The sequence below is a fragment of the Anas platyrhynchos genome, chromosome 31 (genome assembly GCF_047663525.1).
Source record: "Anas platyrhynchos isolate ZD024472 breed Pekin duck chromosome 31, IASCAAS_PekinDuck_T2T, whole genome shotgun sequence".
NCBI classification, from domain to species: domain Eukaryota; kingdom Metazoa; phylum Chordata; class Aves; order Anseriformes; family Anatidae; genus Anas; species Anas platyrhynchos.
This window is the reverse complement of record NC_092617.1, coordinates 2610132-2636090: the sequence shown is the minus strand read 5'-3', so window position 1 is coordinate 2636090 and position 25959 is coordinate 2610132. Positions and strand designations below refer to the sequence as shown.

Genomic DNA, 25959 nt, shown 5'->3' with positions numbered 1-25959 from the left:
TCCATGACTGCACAGCAGCAGGCACAAGGCTTGGCTGTGTCTAGCCAAGAAGCTGCAAGGCCAGCAGCAGGCCCCTGGCTTGGAAGCTGCTGCTGAGGTGACTTGTGTCTGGTTGGCTGAGAGGCCCCAAGGAGCCTGCTGGGTTGGGATGCCTACTTCAGGAGGGGTTTCCATGTTGATGGAGCTTCCTTTGGTAGTAGGAAAGAGCAGGAGAGAAAAAACTGCCACAAATCTTGCATTGGAAGGTTGGCACTGGCCATGAGGAGGAAGAAATATACAGGGGAAAAACTGGTCTTGCTGCTAGTAACAGAGGCAAAGAAGGCATTAATTGTCTCAGCCTTTACCTCATTCCTTGTCACTGGGTTTTCCCCCCAAAATTCAATAAAGCATTACGATTCTTCCTAATCCTCCTTCATTTAAATTATTTATATCATTTTTATCTTATTTTATTTTATTTTATTTTATTTTATTTTATTTTATTTTATTTCATTTTATTTTATATTTTTAATTTTCTTTGACAGTAATAGATGGATTGAGCTCCAGATGGGCTTGGCCCCTTCTAATTTTGACCTGCACAGCCCCATAACATTCAGGACTGTTGCCTTCACGGGGCAGTGGCGACCTGGTTCAGGAACGGCACGGTGGCCAACCCCAGGCCGCTCGGTCCATCGGCTCACAGACACCAATGTGGTGGATGGCAAATGGCGTTTATTGTCGAGTCCCATGGGCTTATATACCCGAGGCCCATAGCGTCACTTCCGCTTGCTTACATCACAGGCCACACGCTACTGTCCATCAAGGGAGGGGCTCCACCTTTCCGTACAGCGCGACATCTTCCCGCCGCCAGACCCTAACTACCCACATTTCCCCCCTCCCTATGCACAACCAAATTAGCTAAAATATAACAATCTTAAGACGTAGACATCATAACTTAACTAAAAAACATACGGCACAATAACCAGGAGAAAACTAAGAGGTAACTGGTAACCCTGAGTAAATACACTCTTAAAGTAGTTGTTGGTGTTCTACCAACATAATGTTAACTTTCTCTAACCAACTTTTAACAAACAACACAAGCATATTTAGTATACAAGGTCCAAAGATAAGATCACACAAACGCATTGCAGCCCCCCACCCACGGAGGCCGCTTCGCTGTTGTCTGGATTCTGCCAGTGTGGAACTCTCAGGCTTAGACAGGACGCTTGCTGACTTATTGTCTTCTCATGTCGCCGGGGTATACAGACTACGGGGGTGCCCGATGATCCGTTCCTGTGAACAGAAACTCAGTTTTCATTAGTTTTGTTCTAAGTTGGGGCGTTGGCTGTTTGGAGCTTCTCTGGCTGCACGAGTTGCCATACCTTCGTGGGCCCTCAGGCCCTGGACTTGCGCCTGGGGGGTGATCACTGTTGGGTCCGTACCCATTAGCCGCTGCAGGCTAGAGCCATACAGTGTGTGATCCGTCCCAGTTACTTGGGCCAGTTGTCTCATACAGTTGTCCCCCCATTCTCGTTTAAAAATGATCATCCCACCCCCGTCAAAGATCAGTCGACAAGTTTGTTTAATATCAAACGGGAGCATGTCGTCTCCCCTGAAAACACCATCTATGAGGGTGGAGACCATTGCAGAATGAAGCCCTTTATCCACAATGGCTTTAACAATCGCTTGTACATCCTTAGGGTTTGTTGGTGAGTGAACCCTCTGCCCCCCGTCTGTCACCCAGACCGGCAACGCTAGCATGGCCGATAGAGCCAAGATGGTGCACGCAATCTTAATTTTCCTCCAATCTGTGAGAGGAATTTCTCTGCCTCGCGGTGCAGCTTTATTTCGGATGGGGATATTTTTGCTATCTGTCCCCATTTCCTCCTCCGAATTTGAATCGGTATCTGATCCGGAGTCAGAGCTTGACTGACTGCTCACCTCCACGTTCCGGTACCCTCCCATCGAGTTCCGGCCCCGCCCCCCACCCCTGCGGGCGGGCCGCTCTCTGCCTCGTGGCTCGCCCCGCCGCCTTCTCAGCGAGGCGTTTGTGCCACAGGAGCGTTTTCTCGGATGGCCGCTCCGATCGGCTCTCTGCCCCTCTCTCACGCTTCTACCTCGTCCCCGGTCGTCCCCACAACCGTTCTCTTTCTCGCATTTCCACGTGTTAGTAAAACCTAACGCTTCATCCCCATTCCCGCCGGAAGCTTCTTCACCCGACTCTTCGTCTTCTAGTTCAGCACCGTACTGGGGCGCACATGGCCGTGGTCTCTCCCAGATTTCCCCAGGCTCTGGTTCCCCACTGGCATCCCTGGCTTCCTCAGCCGAGCCACCCCATAGCTTCCACAACTTTGATACGACCTTCACAAGGGTTTCCATCTTCCTTGTTGGTCCGGGAGCTTCCTCCCCGCCGGGCAGGTCCCGCCGCTCCGGCCGCCGTTCACCCGAATCCAGGAGTTTTCCCGGGTTTCGGCACCACTTGTTGCCTTCAGGGGGCAGTGGCAACCTGGTTCAGGAACGGCACGGCGGCCAACCCCAGGCCGCTCGGTCCATCGGCTCACAGACACCAATGTGGTGGATGGCAAATGGCGTTTATTGTCGAGTCCCATGGGCTTATATACCCGAGGCCCATAGCGTCACTTCCGCTTGCTTACATCACAGGCCACACGCCACTGTCCATCAAGGGAGGGGCTCCACCTTTCCGTACAGCGCGACATCTTCCCGCCGCCAGACCCTAACTACCCACACAGGACACAGCTCCAGACAAACTGTCAGTGTGCATGAGAAAAAAGCACAGCAAGTGTTGAACCTGACAGCCTTCCATCCCCTGCCCTTGAGTGACTGTGCTGCAATTCCATTTAGCTGGTTACTCCTGAATTATCCAAATTTCCCTGGAACCCTTGCTGCTGCTGCTGTTTGGTCAGAGATAGAACAATTACACAAAGGTTGAACTGTCTGCCTGCTGACATTAACAGCTGATAGAATGGAGCATCACTGTGGGTGAACCTTGAGAATCTGCGGGATTCTGACATAAGAAAACTTTTGACGTTCACATGGAGAAGAGCCCAGTCCTGTACCAGAGGGAGAGAAACCCCACACATCAGGTCAGACTGGGACACTGCTGAGTGAGTAATGTCCAGCAGGAGGACAGCCTGGGCACCACGAGGGATGCCATATGAGCAGTGGTGCCTGCTCAGCAGGAACCAGGCCAGCTTCCTACAGAGCTGCCTTACGAGGAGCATGGCCACCAAGAAGATCTGAGTTCCCAGACACAGCTCAGATCTGCTGTGACACCACACAGACAATGTCTGCAGCCAGCAGTGAACGATGTACAGGTATGGGAGTCCTTTTAAGAGACAGCTTTATACAGGATAGAGGGCTGTGGATTGGCTGAAAGTCCCAACAGGACCCAGGTCTTTGTGTCCATGGCTATGGCTGTTGTCTCTGCTACTGAGGCCTATGAAGAGACAGCTTATCGTTAAAGCACCAGGGTCTCATTGCCTCCTCACCTGCACCCATGAAGCAGGCAGGGGTCTTACCATTCTCCTGCACTTGGCCATGCACATCCACATCTCCTATTGCCCCACAAAGAGCCCTGAGCAAGTTGTGAAGGGAAAGGATCTCCCTTCCTTGAGTTGGGAGTCAAGGCCTGGACCTTGTGCTTGGTGACACACATCCAGTTTTCCTACACATCAGTGTCACCTTCACATTGCCTTTGTCTCCTTGTCCTCACTGCCTCCAGGGTTCTGCTCTAACGAGCTCCAAGGGAGGCTGTGTCAGTGCTGGCCCTCAGGGGGACACTGCAGGAAACTTGCCTCTGACTTGCACTTCTGGAGAGATGTCTTCAATTGTCTCTGAGTGCCTGAGGTTTGTGGGCTCATCAGCCAAGCCCCCAGAGGGGTGATTGCAGTGCCTTGGGCTGGTGCTGTGCTGCTGAGCTGGGCCGGGCTCGTGGGACAGAGAGAGCTCGTGGCAAGAGGGCCCTGGTGCAGAGAGCCAGCTGTGCCCAGGATCAGCTCCTCTGCACAGCACAGCAGGGCTGGGGGCACTGCCTGCAGAGACAGAGTGCTTAAAGGCAGGCAGAAGTGGCAGGATGCACAGAGCTCACTGGGGGAGAACACTTCCCAGCCCTGAACCCGGTAAGTCTCTGGGTGGAGGGCAATGCAGCTGCAATTGCTGGGCGATGGAGAAGCTGTTGGTGCAGGCAGGGGTGGCCAGGGCTGTGGTGCAGAGCAGGGTCCCTGCTGTGCCCCAGGGGCTGTGTGCCAGGGCAGGGCCTCTGCTGCTTGCCACGCTCAGCACTCAGCCTGCCCAGGGAGCCCAGGGGCTTGGGCGTAGGAAGGGAAGGGCAGGGGCTGCCTGCAAAGAAAAGGCACTTTCTTTACTCTCTGCCTGCCTCTTCCTGCCCTGATAGTGGTGTCAGCTCTAGTCCAGCTCCTGGCTCCACAGAGGTCTTACTCCCAAACTCCTACCATATGACCAGGAGCATATTCCAAATGCTTCTTCCACTCCAGAGCTCTTGTCCCTCTGCTGTCTGTGCCAGCCTGATGGCACAGGGCTGTGAGGACAGGCGCTACCTCACCGACACCAAAGCCTCTGCACTGGTTTGTGTCCGCCCTGCCTGCCCATGCCTACTTCTCTCCTTTGCCCAGCGTGGCAGCTGGTGGTGCCTGATTCTGACAGGGAGTGCTGTGCACGGAGGGTGAAGCAGGAGGAGATGCTCCCTGTTCTCCGGCCAGACACGCACAATCCACCTTCTGGTTTTGTCTCCTGGGTATTGAACAGGGAAGATGCACACAGAGGCACACAGCCAAACACCCCTCACTCAGCAGAGGGGGCCACTGCCCAGGAACCTTCCCTCTTGGAACCTCAAATGGAGCAGAGCAGGCTCACTGGGAGCTGCTGGGCAGAGGATGCTGCAGTGTACAGGACACTCAGCAAGCAGAAAGCAGGGCTCCAGACAGGGAGAGACACAAAGATCCTCTTAGAAAGAGGGAATGTAAGACTTTAATTGGGGATCAACTGATTTTTACTCACAGTCATTACTCATAACACACCGTCTCACTCTCTCTATATGTTTTGTTTCTCATTTCGCAGTCTCCTTGACCAAAGTAAGCAAATGTCCAACATCAGCTCAGTGAGCGAGTTCCTCCTGCTGACATTCGCAGACACGCGCGAGCTGCAGCTCCTGCACTTTGTGCTCTTCCTGGGCATCTACCTGTCTGCCCTCCTGGGCAACGGCCTCATCCTCAGCGCCGTAGCCTGCCACCACCGCCTCCACACCCCCATGTACTTCTTCCTCTTCAACCTGGCCCTCCTCGACCTGGGCTGCATCTCCACCACTCTGCCCAAAGCCATGGCCAACGCCCTCTGGAACACCAGGGCCATCTCCTATCAAGGATGTGCTGCACAGGTTTTTCTGTTTGTTTTCTTGATTGGGTCAGAATTTTATATTCTCACCATCATGGCCTATGACCGCTACGTTGCCATCTGCAAGCCCCTGCACTACGGGAGCCTCCTGGGCAGCAGAGCTTGTGCCCAGATGGCAGCAGCTGCCTGGGGCAGTGGCTTTCTCCATGCTGTCCTGCACACGGCCACTACATTTTCCTTGCCCCTCTGCCAAGGCAATGCTGTGAACCAGTTCTTCTGTGAAGTCCCCCAGATCCTCAAGCTCTCCTGCTCAGAGTCAGACTATTTCAGGGAAGTTGGGCTCATTGCCTTTAGCTTCTGTTTAGGTGTTGGTTGTTTTATTTTCATTGTGGTGTCCTATATTCAGATCTTCAGGACTGTGTTGATGATGCCCTCTGAGCAGGGCTAGCACAAGGCCTTTTCCACGTGCCTCCCTCACCTGGCCGTGGTCTCCCTGTCTATCAGCACTGCCACATTTGCCTACCTGAAGCCCCCCTCCATCTACTCCGCACACGTGGACGTGGTGGTGACAGTTCTGTACTCGGTGATACCTCCAGCAGTGAACCCACTCATCTACAGCATGAGGAACCAGGAGCTCAAGGATGCACTGAAGAAGCTATTCCAGTTGTCTTCCAGAAGCAGTTAGCTACCGCTCTTCTGTTACAATGGGAAAAAGTCACAAAAAAAAATGCCATAGAATCATAGAATATCCTGAGTTGGAAGGGACTCATAAGGATCATCAAGTCCAACTCCTGGCACCACACAGGTCTACCCAAAAATTCAGACCATATGACTAAGGGCACAGTCCAAACGCTTATTAAACTCTGACAGGCTCGGTGCAGTAACTACGTCCTTGGGGAACCTGTTCCAGTGTGCGATCACCCTATAAGTGAAGAACTTCTTGATGTCCACCGTAAACTTCCCCTGCCTGAGCTTGATGCCATTCCCTTGGGTTCCATCACTGTTGATTATGGAGAATAGATCGGCTCCTGCCCCTCTGCTCCTCCTCATGAGGAAGTTGTAGACTGCAATGAGGTCCCCCCTCAGCCTCCTCTTCTCCAGGCTGAACAGGCCCAGTGCCCTCAGCCGCTCCTCATACGTCTTCCCCTCTAGGCCCTTCACCATCTTCATTGCTCTCCCCTGGACACTCTCCAACAGTTCAATGTCCTTCTTGTACTGTGGTGCCCAGAACTGCACACAGTACTCATGGTGAGGTCACACCAGGGCAGAGAAGAGCAGTACAATCTCCTCCCTCGACCGACTAGCAATGCCGTGCTTGATGCACCCCAGGATACGATTGGTCCTCCTGGCTGCCAGGGCACACTGCTGGCTCATATTCAACTTGCTTTCAACCACAACCCGTAGATCCCTCTCTGTGGGGATGTTCTCCAGCATCTCATCGCCCAGTCTGTATGTATAGCTAGGGTTGCCCCATCCCAGGTGCAGGACCCAGCACTTGTCTTTGTTAAACTTCATGTGGTTGGTGATTTCCCAGCTCTCCAATCAGTCCAGGTCTCTCTGCAAGGCCTTTCTACCCTCAGCAGAATCTGCAATTTCTCCAAGTCTGGTGTCGTTGGCAAATTTGCTCAGAACACCTTCTAGTCCTACCTCCAAATCATTTATAAAGACATTGAAGAGGACTAGCACTAACATGGAGTCTTGGGGGACCCCACTGGTGACCATCCACCAGCTTGATGTGGCCCTATTTACCACAACTCTTTGAGCCCTACCCTTCAGCCAATTGCTCATCCGTTGCATGATGTTTTTGTTAAGTTTTATGCTGGACATTTTGTCCAGTAGGGTCCTTTGAGAAACTGTGTCAAAAGCCTTACTGAAATCCAAAAAGATCACATCAGCTGATTTCCCTTGATCGACTAGATGGGTGATCTTATCATAAAAGGAAATCAAATTTGTCAAACAGGACCTACCCCTCATGAACCCATGTTGGCTGGGACCAATGACTGCTTTGTCTCCCAGGTGCGCTTCAATAACTCCTAGGGTAATCTTCTCCATAATTTTACAAGGAACTGATGTGAGACTGACAGGCCTGTAGTTGACAAGGTCTTCTTTCTTGCCCTTCTTGAAAACTGGGACAACATTTGCCAGCTTCCAATCTACTGGGACCTCTCCAGATTCCCAAGACCATTGAAAAATAATTGAGAGGTCATGCAATGACATCAGCCGGCTCTTTAAGCACCCTGGGATGGATCCTATCTGGACCCATGGACTTGTATGGATCCGGGTGGAGCAGGAAATTCCGCACACGTTCAGGGTCGGTTGGGAGTTTGTCATTCACATTGGCATGGTTCTCCAGCTCAGGGCACCGAGGGTCCCAAAGCCCATCATCAGCATTGAAGGCAGAGGTGAAGAAAGCGTTAAACGTCTCTGCTTTGTCTATGTCCTCGTCTGTGAGGAGACCTTGCCCGTCAAGTAAAGGACCTATGTTTTCTTTGGTTCTCCTTTTTTTTGTTCACATATCTAAAAAAACATCTTTAATTGTCTCCCACAGATGTGGCCAGCTTCAACTCTAGTTGCGCTTTGGCCACACAATTTTTCTCCCTACGAACGCGAACAGTGTCCCTGGATTCCTTCCACATTGCCTGACCCTGCTTCCAGCAGCCATACAATTTCTTGTTATGCCTAAGCTCCAGAAGAAGATCCCTGGTCAGCCAGGCTGATCTTCTGCACTGCCTGTTTGACTTCCAATATTTTGGAATTCCCTGATCATGTGCTTTTAGGAGGCAGTGCTTAAAGACTGTCCAGCACTGATGGATGCCAACACCTTCAAAAGCAGCTTCCCAGGGGACCTTGCTGACTAGTTCCCTGAGCAGCCTGAAGTCTTCTTTCCCCATATCCAGGGCTGAAGTTTTGGTGGCAGTTTTCCTTCTGTCACCAAAAAAGTTTAAACTCAACTGCTTCATGGTCTCTATGACTAAGACGGCCACCAATTGCCACGTCTCCCACAAGACCCTCTCTGTTTTCCAGCAACAGATCAAGGAGGGCACCTTTCCTGGTTGTCTCTCTTAGCACATGCACCAAGAAGTTATCATCTAGGTGCTTTAAGAACCTTCTGGACCTGCTCGTGTCAGCTGTGTGATATACCCAATTAACTTCTGGCAAGTCGAATTCCCCTATAAGGACAAGGGTAGTTGATCTCAAGGTATGTCTTAGTTCCTCAAAGAATAATTCATCGGTGTCATCATCCTGGTTGGGTGGTCTGTAATAGACTCCCACGATGACATCCCCTCCATTTGTTCATCCCTTAATCCTTACTCAGAGGTTCTCAACATTGCCATCCCCAACTAGAAGCTCCCTACAGTCCAGCCCCTCCTTCACATACATCACCACCACCCCCACCTCCTCGCCTGCCCTGCCTGTCCCTCCTGAAGAGCCTGGAACCATCTATTGCAGCACACCAGCCATAGGACTCATCCCACCAGGTTTTGCTTATGCCAATGATGTCGTAGCTGTGGGACAGGGCCAAGACTTCTAACTCATCCATTTCATTCCTCATACTGCATGCATTTGTGTAGAAGCACTTCAAATGCACCTCATTGCATGCAGCACCTTGTGGAGCTGACCGAAAGGCCTCACTGGCACACAGTCCCTCTGATTCTAGTGCACCATCACCAGCTCATCACCAGCATGCCTGGTTTTATCCCTTTCCCCCTTTGACTCTAGTTTAAAGCCCTATCTATCAGCCCTGGCAACTCCTGAGCCAAAATCCTTAATCCTCTCTGAGAGAGGCATATCCCATCTGGTGCCAGTGAAACCGGTGTCACATAGACTTTCCTGTGATCGAAAAAAACAAAGTTCTGTCAGTTGCACCAGTCCCGAAGCCATGTATTAATGTGATGAGTCTGTTTGTCAGCATTGATCCCCCCTTATCGGAAGGACAGAGGCAAACACAACTTGTGCCCCTGATCCTTTAATTAGTGTCCCCAAAGCCCTAAAGTCCCTTTTGATTGCTTTCAGACTTCTCTTTGGTACCTTTTCATTTCCAGCCTGAAAGACCAGTAACAGGTAGTAGCCGGTGGGCCATACCATGCACTTAACTTTCTTAGCAATGTCTCCTCTCCGTGAGAAGTCTGTGGGTTGGGCCCAGTTGTCATATTGGGCCCTCTGTCCCTTTCAGAAGGGATTTCCCCATGATGATAACCCTATAAGCCATAAGAAAAAGGGATGGAAAAATCTACCACCATTCTAGAGGCACAGATACATGAAGTGCAAGGAAAAATATTGGCAAAAAGGTGTTCTGAGATTATTGTTTCTCCAGTTTCCAGCAGATAGTCCTCCAGACACACTAATGAATACTATGAGCAGGACTAGAGGGATCCTGCCTCAAGCCACGTGGAGAAAACAGACAATTGTGTGTTATTCGACTTTAAGGATTTAATGGCCTGGCACATCAGGCCCACAGCAGAATCAGGCTCTAGTGGACAGCGGTGCACAGTGTACTGTGATATCATCAAGGGCCAGAATCCATTTGTATTTCTGGAGTGACAGGGGGATCCCAGCAGTTAACAGTACTGGAGGCTGAAGTGAGTCTAACAGGGAAAGAGTGGCAAAAGCATCCCACTGAGACTAGCCTGGAGCCTTTGTGCATCCTTGGCATAGACTGCTTCAAAGAGGGTACTTGCAAGATCCAAATTTCACTGGTGGGTTTTTGGCATAGCTGCCCGGGAGATGGAGGACATTAACCAGTTGTGTCTACCTTGCCCACTCTTTCACAGGACCCTTCTGCTCTGGAGGTGCTGATGGCCAATGAGCAGCAGGTGCCAATCGCTACCAGCCGTGCACCTGAGGCAATATTGCACTAACAGAGACTCCCTGACTCCCCTTCATGAGCTGGTTCATCGACTGGAGAGCCAGGGACTGATCAGTAAGACTCTCTCACCCTTTAATAGTCCCATATGGACAGTGCAAAATTCTAATGGTGAGTCAAAGATAACGATGGACTTCTGTGGCCTGAATCAAGTCCCACCACCACCGAGTGCTGCTGTGCCGGGTATGCTAGAACTTCATTCAATATGAACTGGAGTCAAAGGCAGTCAAGTGTTATGCCACAATTAATATTCCTAATGCATTTTTGTCCATCCCTTTCACAGCAGTACACAAGCCACACTTTGCTTTCACATGGAGGGGTGTACTGCCCACCTGGAATCAACTGCGCCAGGGCTGGAAACACAGCCCTACCATTTGCCATGGGCTGACACAGAGTGCTCAAGAACACAGGGAAGCTCCTGAACAACTCCAGCATGCTAGTGTCATCATCACATGGGGCACCACAGCAGAAGAAGTATTTGAGAAAGGGAAGCAAAAGTTCCAAATCCTTCTGAAAGCTTGTATTGCATTTCAACCCATTGTCTATTTGGAGGTGGTTGTGAGATAACAGACATGTGGTGCTGAGCTGCCTGCCAGGTTAAAGCACATCATGTTTGACAACCACAGTTTAAAAGCACTGATCACCCTTGTAAAAGTCATCTCCCCTGTGTTCAGAGAAGGGCAGTTGGTGATGCGTTCAGTGTGTTTCAACCACCACACCCCAGCAGAGACCCTGCTGCCTTGGGGAGCTGTCAGCCCTGAGGCCTTGGGGACACCTCCAGGGAGACCAAGGGCACAGAGCAAGCGATGCCATGGTCGGGTGCTGTGCTGCTGAGCTGGGCCGGGCTCCTGGACCCAAGGGGAGCTCCTGGCAAGCGCTGCAGAGAGCCAGCTGTGCCCAGGAACAGCTCCTCTGCACAGCACAGCAGGGCTGGGGGCTCTGACCGCAGCTGGCACACAGAGAGGACAGAAGGAGAGAGGGCTTGGAGGCACTGAGGAGCACAACAACAGATTGCAGCATGTGGCAGGACACATCTGCAGGCTCTTGGCACCATGAGGCTCTGGCAGCAGGGCACTGCAGGTGGGGTTGCCAGAGGGGTCTTCTACAACTGACACATCCGATGGCTGATAGTATCTGTCAGGGTGGGTCTCACTCTACTTGTAATTTGGACTAGGAGATACTTTAGAGAATGGCATTTATGAATGGGCATTTCAGGAGGAAGACTGAGGCTTGGTTAGTCTGAAGAGAAAGGCTTTTTTGGATTCTCTGCTTTAAGATTCTTGCAGTGGAGTGGAATCTGAGTGAGTATGAGCACATAGCTTGTGAGATGGAGTCTGTTAGCATGGACAGGAAAGAGATGTGGGGACAAAGAACCAGTTCCCAGCAAGGACACGGGCAGGCAGTGAGAGGCAGCTGCTGCCAGAAATGCTGCGTGAGGGAGGGCTCAGGCACCTCCCTGGGACAATCACTGCTCTTCTCTCCCACCAGCACAGGGCAGCTGAGACCAGAACAGATGGACAGACTGGCTGTGCTCTCTGAAGTACACTCTGCACTAGAGGAATAGTATCTGTGACGCTGAGAATGTTTCAAGGTTTCACTTGTAGTGCAGGAGGAATGACAGTATAGAAAAAATAAATTGCTACAGCCCTTCTCTGACATTAGAGCAATTGGGAGCAACAATTTGTTCATATCAGGAGTTAAACAAATCTGAGAGTACCCCATGTTCCTCTTTACTTCTTTTTATAGGTAAGGACTGTTAACTACACTGCCCACAGCAGAGTCCCCTGCTTTGAGGGACACCATCAGGCAGCAACAGTCAGAGCTCCTGAAATGGACCTGCCTAATCTCTGCTTAATAGGACGAGACTGAATCAGATATGGACAAAATGTCCACCATACAGCTAAATAAAAACATCATACGATGGGTGAGCAATTGGCTAACGGGCAGGGCCCAAAGGGTTATGGTAAATGGGGCTGCGTCAGGCTGGCGGGCGGTCACCAGTGGGGTCCCTCAAGGCTCCATTTTAGGGCCGGTACTTTTCAATATTTTTATAAACGATCTGGATGTAGGAATAGAAGGCATTTTGAGCAAGTTTGCTGATGACACCAAACTTGGAGGAGTTGTGGACTCTGTTGAGGGTGGAAAGGCCTTGCAGAGGGATCTGGATAGGTTGGAGAGCTGGGCGATCGCCAACCGCATGAAGTTCAATAAGAGCAAGTGCCGGGTCCTGCACCTGGGACGGGGAAACCCTGGCTGCGCGTACTGACTGGGCGATGAGACGCTGGAGAGCAGAATAGAAGAGAGGGATCTGGGGGTCGTGGTAGACAACAAGTTGAATATGAGCCAGCAGTGTGCCCTGGCAGCCAGGAGGGCCAACCGTGTCCTGGGGTGCATCAAGCACGGCATCGCTAGTAGGTCGAGGGAGGTGATTGTCCCGCTCTACTCTGCGCTGGTGCGGCCTCACCTCGAGTACTGTGTGCAGTTCTGGGCACCACAGTATAAAAAGGACATGAAACTGTTGGAGAGTGTCCAGAGGAGGGCGACGAAGATGGTGAAAGGCCTGGAGGGGAAGACGTACGAGGAACGGCTGAGGGCACTGGGCCTGTTCAGCCTGGAGAAGAGGAGGCTGAGGGGAGACCTCATCGCAGTCTACAACTTCCTTGTAAGGGGGTGTCGAGAGGCAGGAGACCTTTTCTCCCTTAACATCAGCGACAGGACCCGCGGGAACGGGGTTAAGCTGAGGCAGGGGAAGTTTAGGCTTGACATCAGGAGGAAGTTCTTCACAGAGAGGGTGGTTGCACACTGGAACAGGCTCCCCAGGGAAGTGGTCACTGCACCGAGCCTGACTGAATTTAAGAAGAGATTGGACTGTGCACTTAGTCACATGGTCTGAACTTTTGGGTAGACCTGTGCGGTGTCAAGAGTTGGACTTGATGATCCTTAAGGGTCCCTTCCAACTCAGGATATTCTATGATTCTATGATTCTATGATATCGCCGAAAGAGAAAATTGGCCAGTATTGTATCTTTATACTGACTCATGGATGGTGGCAAATGCTCTGTGGGGGTGGCTGCAGCAATGGAAAGAGAGCAACTGGCAGCGCAGAGGTAAACCTATCTGGGCTGCTACCCTGTGGCAAGATATTGCTGCCCGGATAGGAGACCTGGATGTTAAAGTACGTCATGTAGATGCCCACATGCCCAAGAGTCGCGCTACTGTAGAACATCGGAACAACGAAGAAGTGGATCGAGCTTCGAAAATTGAAGTGGCTCAGGTGGACCTAGACTGGGAACGTAAGGGTGAGCTGTTTGTAGCTCGATGGGCCCATGAAACATCAGGACATCTGGGGAGGGATGCCACTTACAGATGGGCTCGTGATCGAGGGTTGGACTTGACCATTGAAGCCATCACACAGGTTACCCATGAGTGTGAGACCTGTGCTGCAATCAAGAAAGCCATGAAGGTAAAATCTCCCTGGAACAGGGGGAGATGGCTAGGGTTTCAATATGGTGAGGCCTGCCAAATTGACTATATTGGACCACTTCCAAAAACCCGCCAAGGCAAACGGTACATACTCACCATGGTAGAAGCAACTACTGGGTAGCTGGAAACATACCCTGTAAACCATGCCACGGCCCGAAACACTATCTTGGGCCTGGAAAGACAAGTATTGTGGCGTCATGGTACACCAGAGAGAATTGAGTCTGACAATGGGAGTCATTTCCGAAACAATCTTGTTACCTCCTGGGCAAAGAGGCATGGTATTAAGTGGGTGTACCACATCCCTTATCACCCACAAGCCTCTGGGAAGGTTGAGAGGTACAATGGACTGTTAAAGACTATGTTACGAGCATTAGGTGCTGGGACATGGAAACAATGGGACACAAATCTACCAGAAGCCACTTGGCTAGTTAACAATAAGGGGTCTGACAGCCGTGCTGGTCCTGCTGAAACAAAACCCCTACACACTGTGAAAGGAGCTAAAGTTCCCGTAGTGCATGTAGGAAGGTGGATGGGGAAGGCAGTATGGGTTGCTCCTGCCTCGGGAAAAGGCAAACCCACTCGTGGGATTGTCTTTGCCCAAGGACCAGGGTATACCTGGTGGGTCATGCAAAGGAATGGGGATATCAAGTGTGTGCCTCAAGGAGATTTGACACTGAGAGAAAACTAATCTGTAATCTAAGTTATATGTTGTAGGAAGATGCTGTAGGATCAACGACAGGTCAACGTTGCAAGGAGCCGGGCAGTGCAACAAGGACTTGTGCTAAGCTGGTGCTCGCGTCCAGACATCCAACTCCACCTGTCTTGAGTGGCCACTTTGGCAGATGAAGACCTAATCATCAACAGTTCTTATGAACGTTTTCCAAGAAAGACCTATGGAATGAGAAGATACACCTGCCTATTAATCTTGTCCTATTAAATCCTTGTCCTGTTAAAGGACAAGGAATAATGATGAGGATGCTTGTATGCTAAAGTATGGGGATCTGAGTGTGACACAAATGTTATGGAATAAGGGGTGGAGGTTGTATTGGGTCTGGCTGGAATGTTAACTTTCCCAGCAGCAGCCCATACAGTGCCGTACTCTGTACTTGTAGCTGGAACAGCAGTGTTATCACACCAGTGTTGTGTCTACTGCTGAGCAGCAGTGGCACAGTATTAGGCCTTTCTCTAACCCTCCTAGGGGGTGGGCAAAAAGTGAGGAGAGAAACATCACTAGGGCAGCTGACCTAAACCAATCAAAGGGGTATTCCATACCATGTGATGTCACACTCAGCAATAAAAGGTGGAAACAGGAAGAAATGGGGAGGGGTGGGCTCTCGTTGGGAAAACATCGGTCCTCCTCTTGAACACCGGCTGTGTGCGTTGAGGCCTTGCTTCAAGGACGTGGTCAATCATCGCTCATTTGTGGGAAGTAGAGAGTAATTTCTTTCCTCTGCACTTCCATATAGCCTTCATTCATTTTATTTGTTTGTTTTCACACACAGAATCACACACAGAATTTCTAGGTTGGAAGAGACCTCAAGATCATCAAGTCCAACCTCTGAGAGGTTTTCCTCCCTTCTTATTTTTCCCTTTTCCCCTCCCTTTTCCCCTTTCCCTTTTTATTTCCCCTTAGTTAAATTGTTTAGTTCATAATAGTCTTTATTTAATTATTATTATTATTTCCCTTTAATTAAATTATCCTTATCTCAACCCGTGAGTTTTTCTTTGCTTTACTTCTCCCCCTCCTCATCTAAAGGAGGGGAGTGAGAGAGTGATTGTAGGGTTTTGCTGCCCAGCACGATAAAACCACCACAGCAAGTGACAGGGAGGGGACATTGCCAGGGCAGCTGACCTAAACCAACCAAAGGGATATTCTGTAACACCTGATATCACACACAGCAATTAAAGGGGGGGATCTCGTGTGGGAGGGGGCTGTTCCTCCTGAACAACCACTACGTGTTTTGAGGCCCTGCTTCCCAGGATGTGGCCGAACATCGCTCATTGATGGGAAGTAGAGAATAATTTTTTTATTCCCTCTATCTGTACTTCTTTCACACGGACTTATTGTCTCTTCTTTTTTTTTTTTTTCCTCCCCATCCCCTTTCCCTTTAATTAAACCTTCCTCATCTCAAACCTCAAGTTCTCTGTGTTGTATTTTCTCCCCCTTCCTCTTTGAGGAGAGGGGGAGTGTGAGAGCGGTTGTGGTGAAGCTCGGCTGCCCACCTGAATAAAACCACCACAGGCCACCAGGTTTGTCAGGCACGATCTGCCCTGTGTGAAGCCATGTTGGCTGTCACCAACAGCCACCAGTTTACTGTCACCACCAGTCCAAAAAGCAGGGTAATGTGTTAAGTCAGAGAGAGGCATTTGCAATGAACCTGTGCAAGGAGGGTGACAGAAATCTCATAGAAACACTGGGGGTAATTACTGGAGTTCTGCACAGAGAAATGTCAGGGGTCGGTGAGGTGCCAACATCTGAACTGGCCTCGTGCACTGCTCATCTACACTGGGCTGTTCAGAGACACGAGTCTCTGCCTTGCACACACACAGGCAATGCACTGCAGCACTTGCAGGTCCCTCTGGCTCCTGCAGCCACTGCAGAGGCTGGGAGGCACCTCAGCATTGCAGTGCATCGCCTTCCTCTGAGATGCCCCATAGCATGAGGAATGGGCACAGGGACCCCGGAGGCTCAAGGAAGCACATCACAGAGCTGCATTCAGCTCTTGCACTTTGGCCTGCAGTCCCAGCATAGCCACACAGCAATACTGGACCAAGCTCCAGGAGCAGCCAGGCCTTACACCGCCAGCAGGGCTCAGCAGGAGAGGGTGGCAGTGGTAGGAGAACAGCTCTGCATGTGCCAAGTCCTGGTGCTCTAGGGCTGGACTACTGGGCCGTGACTCTTTTCCTCTGCACCCTGCACATAGGCACTGCCTCTGCAGCCACAGAAAAGACCTCAGAGGAAGGACATAAGACGAAAAGGCACTTTAATTGGTTTAAATACACAAGCAAAATGAAGAATTATATTTCTCTGTGGACAACATTTGATAAAGTACAATTGGAAAAAACACAACAACACAAGACCCACAGGCTTCGCCAATCATGAGTAACATTACGAGTGATTTACCGAAGAAGGCAGGCAATATATTTGTAGTGGGTTTACATGGCAAGTTTTTGGTAGCAGGGGGCCATAGGGGTGGTTTCTGTGAGAAGGATCTAGAAGCTGCCCCATGTTTGGGAAGGGCCCCACTGCTTTCCAGAGCTGAGCCAATAAGCCATGTTGTTTTGCGCCTCTGTGAGAGCAGATTTAAGACAGGGAAAAAAAACGCTGCGCCACACAGCAGCTGGGAGAGTGAGAGCAGTGAGGAACGGCCTTGCAGGCACCAAGGTCAGTGCAGAAGGAGGGGGAGAGGTGTTCCAGGCGCTGGAGCAGAAGTCTCCTGCGGCCTGTAGTGAGGCCCATGGTGAAGCAGGATGTCCCCCCGCAGCCCATGGAGTACCACGGTGGAGCAGGGTTCCACGCTGCAGCCCGTGGAGGAGACCACGGTGGAGCAGGTGGCCCTGCAACGACGGAGGGTGCCGCCTGTGGAAGACCCCTACCAGAATAGATCCCAGGCCAGACCTGTAGCCCGTGGAGAGGAGCCCACGCAGGAGCAGATGACCTGGCAGGAGCTGCTGCCTGTGGGGGAGCCAGGTTGGAGCAGTTTGCTCCTGAGGGATGGACCCCGTGGTACAGACCCATATCTGGAACAGTTCTGGAAGAGCTGCTGCCTGTGGGAAGCCCATGCCGGATCAGTTCATCAAGGACTGTATCCTGTGTGTGGGACCCCACAGCACAGGGGACGAGAGTGACCGAGAAGGAGCACCAGAGAAGAAGTGCTGTAGACTGACCATAACCCCCATTCCCCCATTCCCCTGCACCGCTCGGGGGGAGGAGGTGGAAGAGGGTGGATCGGGGGGAAGGTGCTTTTGGTTTCTTTCCTTTGTTTCTCACTTCTCTAGCTTGTTAGTAATGAGCAATAAATCTTACTATCTCCTTATGCTGAGTCTGTTTTGCCCGTTACAATAATTACTGAGTGATTTTCTCATCCTTATCTCAACCTTTGAGCCCTTTTCACATATTTTCTCCCCATTCCTCTTTGAGGAGGGGGAGTGAGAGAACAGCTGTGGTGGAGCTCGGCTGCCCACTCGAGTGGAACCATGACACCCTGCTATAGAGACGACAGGACTGTCACCTAGATCCACAAGGTCGAATCCAAATACACTGCTCCTAACCGTGGCAGCTGGGCTCCTGGACCTGAGCCCCTCCTGGATTCTGGGGCTGCTTCCCCAGCTCCAGAGGAGATGGGAAGAGAAGGATACTGAGACCAATGAAATTCCACTGACATCTTTATTGTCTTTCTCTAGCAAGGAAGCCTGGTTCTGTATGTACATTAGATGATGTGGTCAAACCTTACACAAGATGTAACATTCAGAATGCTAAGAATGAGATTATTAAAAACAAAATGAAATGTAGTTCAAATACTAACAAAGAAATATAATTTAAGAAATGTTGTATCATTTTCCCAAATACCCTTTGATTTCTGTTAGGATTACTATTAATGACAAACTTAGGAATACACTAGTAACAATAAAAATGATATGATATAATATGAATCAAAATATTTGTATATTATTAAGTACAGATCTTCTGAACACATCATGGTTGCTTAAGAGGCATGTATGGAAACATTTTCCTCACTGTATCCTTGAGCTCCTGGTTCCTCATGCTGTAGATGAGGGGGTTCACTGCTGGAGGCACCACTGAGTAGAGAAGTGTGACCACCAGGTCCAGGGATGGCGAGGAAATAGAGGGCGGCTTCAGGTTGGCAAACACAGCAGTGCTGACAAACAGAGAAACTACGGCCAGATGAGGGAGGCACGTGGAAAAGGCTTTGTGCCGGCCCTGCTCAGAGGGCATCCTCAGCACTGCCCTGAAGATCTCCACATAGGACAGCACAATGAAAACAAAACAACCAAAGACTAAAGAAACATTAAGCACAAGAGCCCAGACTTCTCTGAGGTAGGCATCTGAGCAGGAGAGCTTGAGGATGTGGGGGATTTCACAGAAGAACTGGTCCACTACATTGCCTTGGCAGAGGGGCAGGGAAAATGTAATGGTCGTGTGCAGAACAGCATTGAGAAAGCCACTGCCCCAGGCAGCTGCTGCCATCTGGGCACAAGCTCTGCTGCCCAGGAGGCTCCCGTAGTGCAGGGGCTTGCAGATGGCAATGTAGCGGTCATAGGCCATGACGGTGAGAAGGAAATACTCCGATGACATCAAAAATACAAAGAGAAAGACCTGTGCAGCACATCCTTGATAGGAGATGGCCCTGGTGTCCCAGAGGGCATTGGCCATGGCTTTGGGCAGAGTGGTGGAGATGCAGCCCAGGTCGAGGAGGGCGAGGTTGAGGAGGAAGAAGTACATGGGGGTGTGGAGGCGGTGGTGGCAGGCTACGGCACTGAGGATGAGGCCGTTGCCCAGGAGGGCAGCCAGGTAGATGCCCAGGAAGAGCGCGAAGTGCAGGAGCTGCAGCTCGCGCCTGTCTGCAAATGCCAGCAGGAGGAACTCGCTCACAGAGCTGACGTTTGGCATGTGCTGACTCTGGACACAGTTGTCTGCTGAAGATGAGATGGCAGAGAAACGTTATAATGGACTTCTCTCAGGAAAAGCCATTGCAAGTTTAAAACATGCCCTAGCCTTACCCTCTCTTTTTGAAGAGGACCTTCCTCCGGGTTTCTTTCTTGCTTGAGCAAGGTAGAGTTTTCTTTTGTTATCTAGTAGTTACCCCTGTAATGGTTAGCATGATGAACATGGTCAGGGATTTCTCTGAGAAGAAAATTGAGACAGCTGGGAGCACAGAAGTTGCAGTAGAAGTGCAGATGGACAGAATATTCATTTTCACACTTACCTTGTCAAGGGCTGTGCAGGTTTCTCCTGCAGGCAGCTCTCAGCATCCTCCCACTGCCAAGTGCCTCCAAGCCCTCTCTCCTTCTCTCCTCTCTGTGTGCAAGCTGCAGTCAGAGCCCTCAGCCCTGCTGCGCTGTGCAGAGGAGCTGCTCCTGGGCACAGCGCTCTCTCTGCTTCATGGGACTTTCTGAAATGTGTTTTCTCTGTCTCACGAGCCTGGCACAGCTCAGCAGCACAGCACCAGCCCAAGGCACTGCAATCACCCCTCTGGGGGCTTTGCTGATGAGCCCACGAACCTCAGGCACTCAGAGACAATTGAAGACATCTCTCCAGAAGTGCAAGTCAGAGGCAAGTTTCCTGCAGTGTCCCCCTGAGGGCCAGCACTCACACAGCCTCCCTTGGAGCTCGTTAGAGCAGAACCCTGGAGGCAGTGAGGACAAGGAGACAAAGGCAATGTGAAGGTGACACTGAGGTGTAGGAAAACTGGATGTGTGTCACCAAGCACAAGCGCCAGGCCATGACCCCTGGTCTCTAGGAAGGGAGATCCTTTCCTTCACACCTTGCTCAGGGCTCTTTGTGGGGGAGTAGGAGATGGGGATGTGCATGGTCCAGTGCAGGAGAATGGTACGACCCCTGCATGTTTCATGGGTGAGGGCGAGGGGGCAATGAGGCCCTGGTTCTTCAATGATCAGATGTCTCCTCATAGGCCTCAGTGACAGAGACAACAGCCATAGCCATGGACAGAAAGACCTGGGTCCTGCTGGGACTTGCCATAGCCCTTGCTCCTCTCCACACCAAGATAGTCTAGAGAATCCCAGACCTGTGCCTCTTTACTGGTTAGTTGTAGAGAGTTGTCCTTGTGGTGTCATACCGGATCATAGCTGAGTATGGTAACTCAGATCTTCTTGGTGGCCATGGTCCTCATAAGGCAGCTTTGTAGGCAGTTGGCCTGGTTCCTGCTGAGCAGGCACCACTGCTTGTATGGCATCCCTCGTGATGCCCAGGACCTCCTTGTCCTCTGTACTCAACAGTGTCCCAGTCTGCTCTGATGTGTGGGGTTACTCTCCCTCTCATTCAGGACTGGGCTCTTCTCCTTGTAAATGTCTAGAGGTTTCTTTAGACAAAATCCTATAGTTTCTCAAGCTCCCACCATACTGATGCACCGTTCTGTCAGCTGTTCCTGTCTGCAGGCAGACAGTTCAGCCTTTGTGTGATTGTGCTGTCTCTGACATTACAGCAGCATTGGGAGGTACAGGGGACACAGAATCACACACAGAACCACACAGAATTGTCTTGGTTAGAAGAGACCTCAAGATCATCGAGTCCAACCTCTGACCTAACACTAACAAGTCCTCCACTAAACCAACATTTGGATAATACAGGAGTAACCAGTTCAATGGAACTGCAACACAGTCACAGAAAGGTAATGCGTGGAAGGCTGCCAGATTCTACTTTTTCTGTTCTTCATTCTCATGCATGCTGTCAGTTTCTCTGCAGCTGTGTCCTAAAAGTTATGGGGCTGTGCAGGACAAAGTTAGAAGGGCCAAAGCCCAGCTGGAGCTTAATCAATCCATTCATGTCAAAGACAATAAACACTGCTTATATAAATACTTTAAATAAAAGAGGATTAAGAATCATCATAAATTATTGGATGTGGGCAGAAACCTGGTGCCAAGAGATAAGGTAAAGGCTGAGATAATTAATGCCTTCTTTGCCTCAGTCTGTAGCAGGAAGACCAGTTGTTCCCCTGGACATTTCTTCCTCCTCATGGCCAGTGCCCACCTTTTAGGGTGGTTTGTGTCTTTTTTTTTTTTTTTTTTTTTTTTTCTCCTACTCTTTCCTACAACCACAGAAAGGTCCATCAGGGTGGAAACCCCTCCTGAAGTAGGTATCCCAACCCAGCAGGATCCTTGTGGCCTCTCAGCCAACCAGACACAAGTCACCTCAGCAGCAGCTTCCAAGCCAGGGGCCTGCTGCTGGCCTTGCAGCTTCTTGGCTACACACAGCCAAGCCTTGTGCCTGCTGCTGCCCACTCATGGACTCAAGCAGAAGGGACAGGAAAACCCATCTGGGGGCCTTCTTTCTGCCTGGGTCCTCCTGGCTCTGGAGGCAGAGGGGATCACCCAGTCAGCATGCCAAGCAGGTGCCTTCTGCTGGCCTAGCAGGGCCACTGCCAGATGTCAGCCCAAAAGTGCAGCTCCCAGGGAGAAGTCAAGGCTGACCTGCCACCTCCAGACAAAATTGACCTCCCAGTCCCTTTCCGTGACACGTTCCTGCTGCTGCCCTATCAACTACAGAGGCAGAAGTCGCCTCACAGTCCCTGCCACAGTCACATTCCTTCTGCTGGGCCATGAGATCCTCAGGCATAGCTGACTGCTTTCTAGTTCCCAAGGGAATAAGGCACAACTTTCTGGGTTTGAGAGTAAACAAATGTTTAATGGGAAGGTTTGGTGATCTTCTGTGTTTAGGGTATGGTCAGGCTCTGTAGTTTACGTCATTTTTAGGTCTGCCTGGAAGCCTAGTGTTAAATAGAGGATTTTAATACTAATATTAAGGGAAGGGATTAAGGTGAGTAAGAGAGAAAAAGTAATTGAAAGGGGCTATTTGTTGAGTTTTACTTCAAGGGATACCTTGTGTTCAAGCTTTAGAGAAATGGATTCCTGTCAGAGTGTTGGAACAGCATTTAGATTTAAGGATTAAGACTACTGGTTAAAGTAGTGTAAGGGCCATACATGACTGTACAAGTCAGTGTTGCTGCACAATCTACATTACATGATGCCTCTTACCTCTACAAAATCATTAATTTCTGTTGGCCATGCTCCTCTTCCCACCCCAAAATCTCACATCTCTCGTGTCCAGGTTGCTCCTGACCTCCCCATATCTTATTGGGATCAGCTTTCCCATGACATAGGCAGTATATGTTTCATCTCTGTGGGCTACTCTGTTCTTCAGAGAGAAGTGGCATTGTAGTCAGGAGGGAAAAGGGCCTAAAGGAGCATCCTGCCCAGTATGCCCATCAGCTCTGCCTCTCTACGAAATTGCGCATCCTACCTACTAGTTTTGTTTCCAGAATAGCTTCCATGGATCTCAAGTTCTTTTTCTCAGAAAAGAAAAGCCAACGAGAGTCTACCCCCTCTGATGGATGAAAAGGGTGAGCTGGTAATGACAGACATGGAGAAGGCTGAGGGCCTCAACAACATCTTTGCCTCAATCTTCCCTGCCAGTCAGGCTTCCCAAGTATTTCACTTCCCTGAACCCATAGATGGAGCCTGGGAGGCAAAGAAGATGATCAAGTGGCTGGAGCACCTCTCCTATGAAGAAAGGCTGAGAACACTGGGGCTGTTCAGCCTGGAGAAAAGAAGGCTCCAGGGTGACCTCATCACAGCCTTTCAGTACTTACAGGGGGCTTATAAAAAAAATGGAGTGTGACTCTTTGCTCAAGGACATCACAGTCCCTGCCCTGCCCCAAGGGGACAAACAGCTGAAGTTAGGGATAGGAGTGGGTTTGAGGATGAGATGTGTTGTGTGTGTGGTGGAGGGTTAGGTGGTCAATTTAACATTTAGGGATTAGAGGTCAACTTCTAGGGCTAGTGCAATGGAAGGGCTTTGAGGGAGGGATTGGTGTTCTGCTCAAGATGCCTGCTCAAAGTGTAGGAAAAGGGCAAGCCTTATGGGTTAGAGTTTTGTTTAGTTCTTGGGTGAGGGCTAGGGCTAATGCTGGCATTCTAATTCATGATTAGGCTTAATCATCCTTCTGCTCAGCCTTGAAGTACAAGATGCTTTCGACATCTGCCTTTTCCACGTCCCGAGGAACCTCTTTGATCAATCTGTCCTTTCCAAGGTCTTTGAGATATGTCTTATGATGATGTCTGCAATTCCACCAGCACATCTCTCACCCTTCCCATACTACCTATAAGCAACCCTAGGACTGACAGGGGGATGATGAAGGTATGAGAAAGGGCTTGGTTAAAACCTCTGAGCACAGCCTTTATGGGCTTTACAGAGACCGTGACAATGGTGTCATAGAAAACAGTGACACTCGTGAGGACAGAAGAGCAGGTGGATAAGGCCTTGGGCTTGTCAACAGAGGATGCACGCACATGAAAACTGCAGGAAACAGAAGAGGAAGATGATCCAAAGGAAGGAAGGAAGGAAGGAAAGAAGGAAGAAAGATCCAAAATGTAGATTATGAAAGGAAAGACCATGAGTATCATTGTGGCACTGCAGGAGAGCTCCAGCAACGGGGCAAAACCACAGAAGGTGTCTATGACACTGGGGCCACAGAACTGTAGCTGGGAGGAGGAGAAAGAATTACTGCACATGAGAGAAATTCCCCTGGTTCAGGTACAGCTGCCTTCTGGAGCCAGACCTTCCACTTCTCAAGCCTTGTCGAGAACAGGGATGGCATAGAGCCCAGGGCTGACCATAGGACATGGACCCCAGCTGGAAACACTGCAGTCATGCAGAAGGTGCAGCTGAGAGTGTTGTCCCCCTTTGCTCACAGAGGTTGGAGCACTGTCTCCCCCATGTGGTGTCTCACCTGTGTGGAGTACGGTGCCTTGTCTCCCCCACCGCACGGCCTTGACTCCTTGCCTCTTCTGGGCCCCACCTTCCACACCCAAATGTGTCCCTTGGCTGTCAGCTCCCTCTCCCCTGCCCTGGGTACTAAGCTGGAGCAGACAGGTTACCATTAGATGTGGTGGTGCTTGTGTAATTCACATTGGTGATGGCACAAATGACAGTTCCTTCACCAGTGATGTACATCTTTCTTCGTGTTAGGACATAACTCAATGTCCTTCACTCTGCTTTGTCACACTGATGAACAGAACCTGGTCTCCTTGATTATTCTGAGGCACAATGCAATGTTTTTTGCCTTCTACTACTCCAGCACATTATGTGTGACTTTCCCTTACTCTGCACATTCACCTGCAGGATCATTTCACATGTTTTGCTTTCAAAACCTTAGCTGGACCAAGAGCATTTCCAAAGTGGGGCAAGCTGATGGGTTCTGCCTCAGCCATTTCGAGCATGCTATACTTGAGTTTTTCAGCCTGAGTTTGCTAAAGATGACCCAGGAAGGTAAACGGATGTTCACGTGTCTAGTAGGAATAAGGGAGAGGGTCTCATGTTTCCAATGGCCATTTCAAATCTAGGTCAATCTCAGGAACCCACTGAAAAAGAGGTTTGTCTTTGAAGGGGTTTCCTGTGCTGGACTGGGCTGCAGTTGCAGAGACAAAGACCACTGTTGGCAGTGGAGTTGCCCTGGGAACTCCACCTGGCTCCACCTGATTTTCCCAAAGGGTTCCTGCCTCCTGTAGGTCTTTTCTGACATCTGTCAGTCCAGGCAAGTGCCTTAAACACAACGGGACCACTGGAGGTTTTCCCTGGTTAGACAGCAATGCTCTGCCTGAGTACTCAGTTATTACTTTAGTTCTTATCTAATAAAGCAACTATTCATCAGCTCAAATGATTCAATTCCTTCTGTAAAATGTCTCAAGTGAAGTGTAATTTCAATCAAGAAGAAATTATAATTTCCATGATCTATACTCATCTCAGAAGAAGAAATACAGATAATCTCCTTTACTTGCATTCTCATCGCTTTGTCTATCATGGTGTGCTCCCTCATCTTCCAGGGACAACACCCATCTTGATTACACAGACCCTGCTGAACGTCCCATCTCCACCTGCCTGTCTGAACCCATGCACTTCCCATGGTTCTCCTGGTTTGCCCTCCCCTTACTCTTTGACCATTCAGACCTCTCTCACCAACCCAGTTGCTGCTGTGAGATTCAGTGAGTTCAAGCTCGCCCATCTCTCAGCAGTCTTGAATGGTTTCCTTAGCAAGAACCTCATAATTTATCATTGAATTTGTATGATATGGATTAATATTAACACAATTACTTAAAATTTCCTATTACTCACTGAAAAATACATCATGTACAGTCATCCTTTTGGGAAGGTAAAAATCACTGGAGGCAACAAAATGAGGAACTTGATCTTTGTTTTTTTTTTTTTTTTGAAAATTGCAGCATGATTTCCTGTTGTTTGTTTTGAAATAGGAAAAACCCTGTTCTTCCCATCCAAGCAGGACTTCAAAGGAGAAACCCTAGACCAATACCTATAGGAGAATGATGCTCTAAGCAGAAACACATCAAAATTCAGCCTTTAAAATGGGAAAAGATTTTTATTAGATGCTCTTTGAAATCTTCCCCCTTAACTACAACATGAAAGTTCTCCAATTAGCTGAACAAGTCTTCAATACTTGAAGAAAATGATGGGAGAGATATGGCTCCTTAGGAGTTTGTGTGTTTTAATGAGTT

The 25959-nt window shown here is 50.0% G+C and overlaps 1 protein-coding gene across 1 annotated transcript; it reads right to left on the bottom strand.

Annotated features, from left to right (window-relative positions):
- Window positions 1-18388: 18388 nt before the first annotated feature.
- Window positions 18389-19324, bottom strand: LOC119716259 (olfactory receptor 14J1-like). The gene has a single exon (XM_038175778.2). The coding sequence runs from the start codon at window positions 19322-19324 to the stop codon at window positions 18389-18391; it is 936 nt and encodes a 311-aa protein (XP_038031706.2).
- Window positions 19325-25959: the final 6635 nt, after the last annotated feature.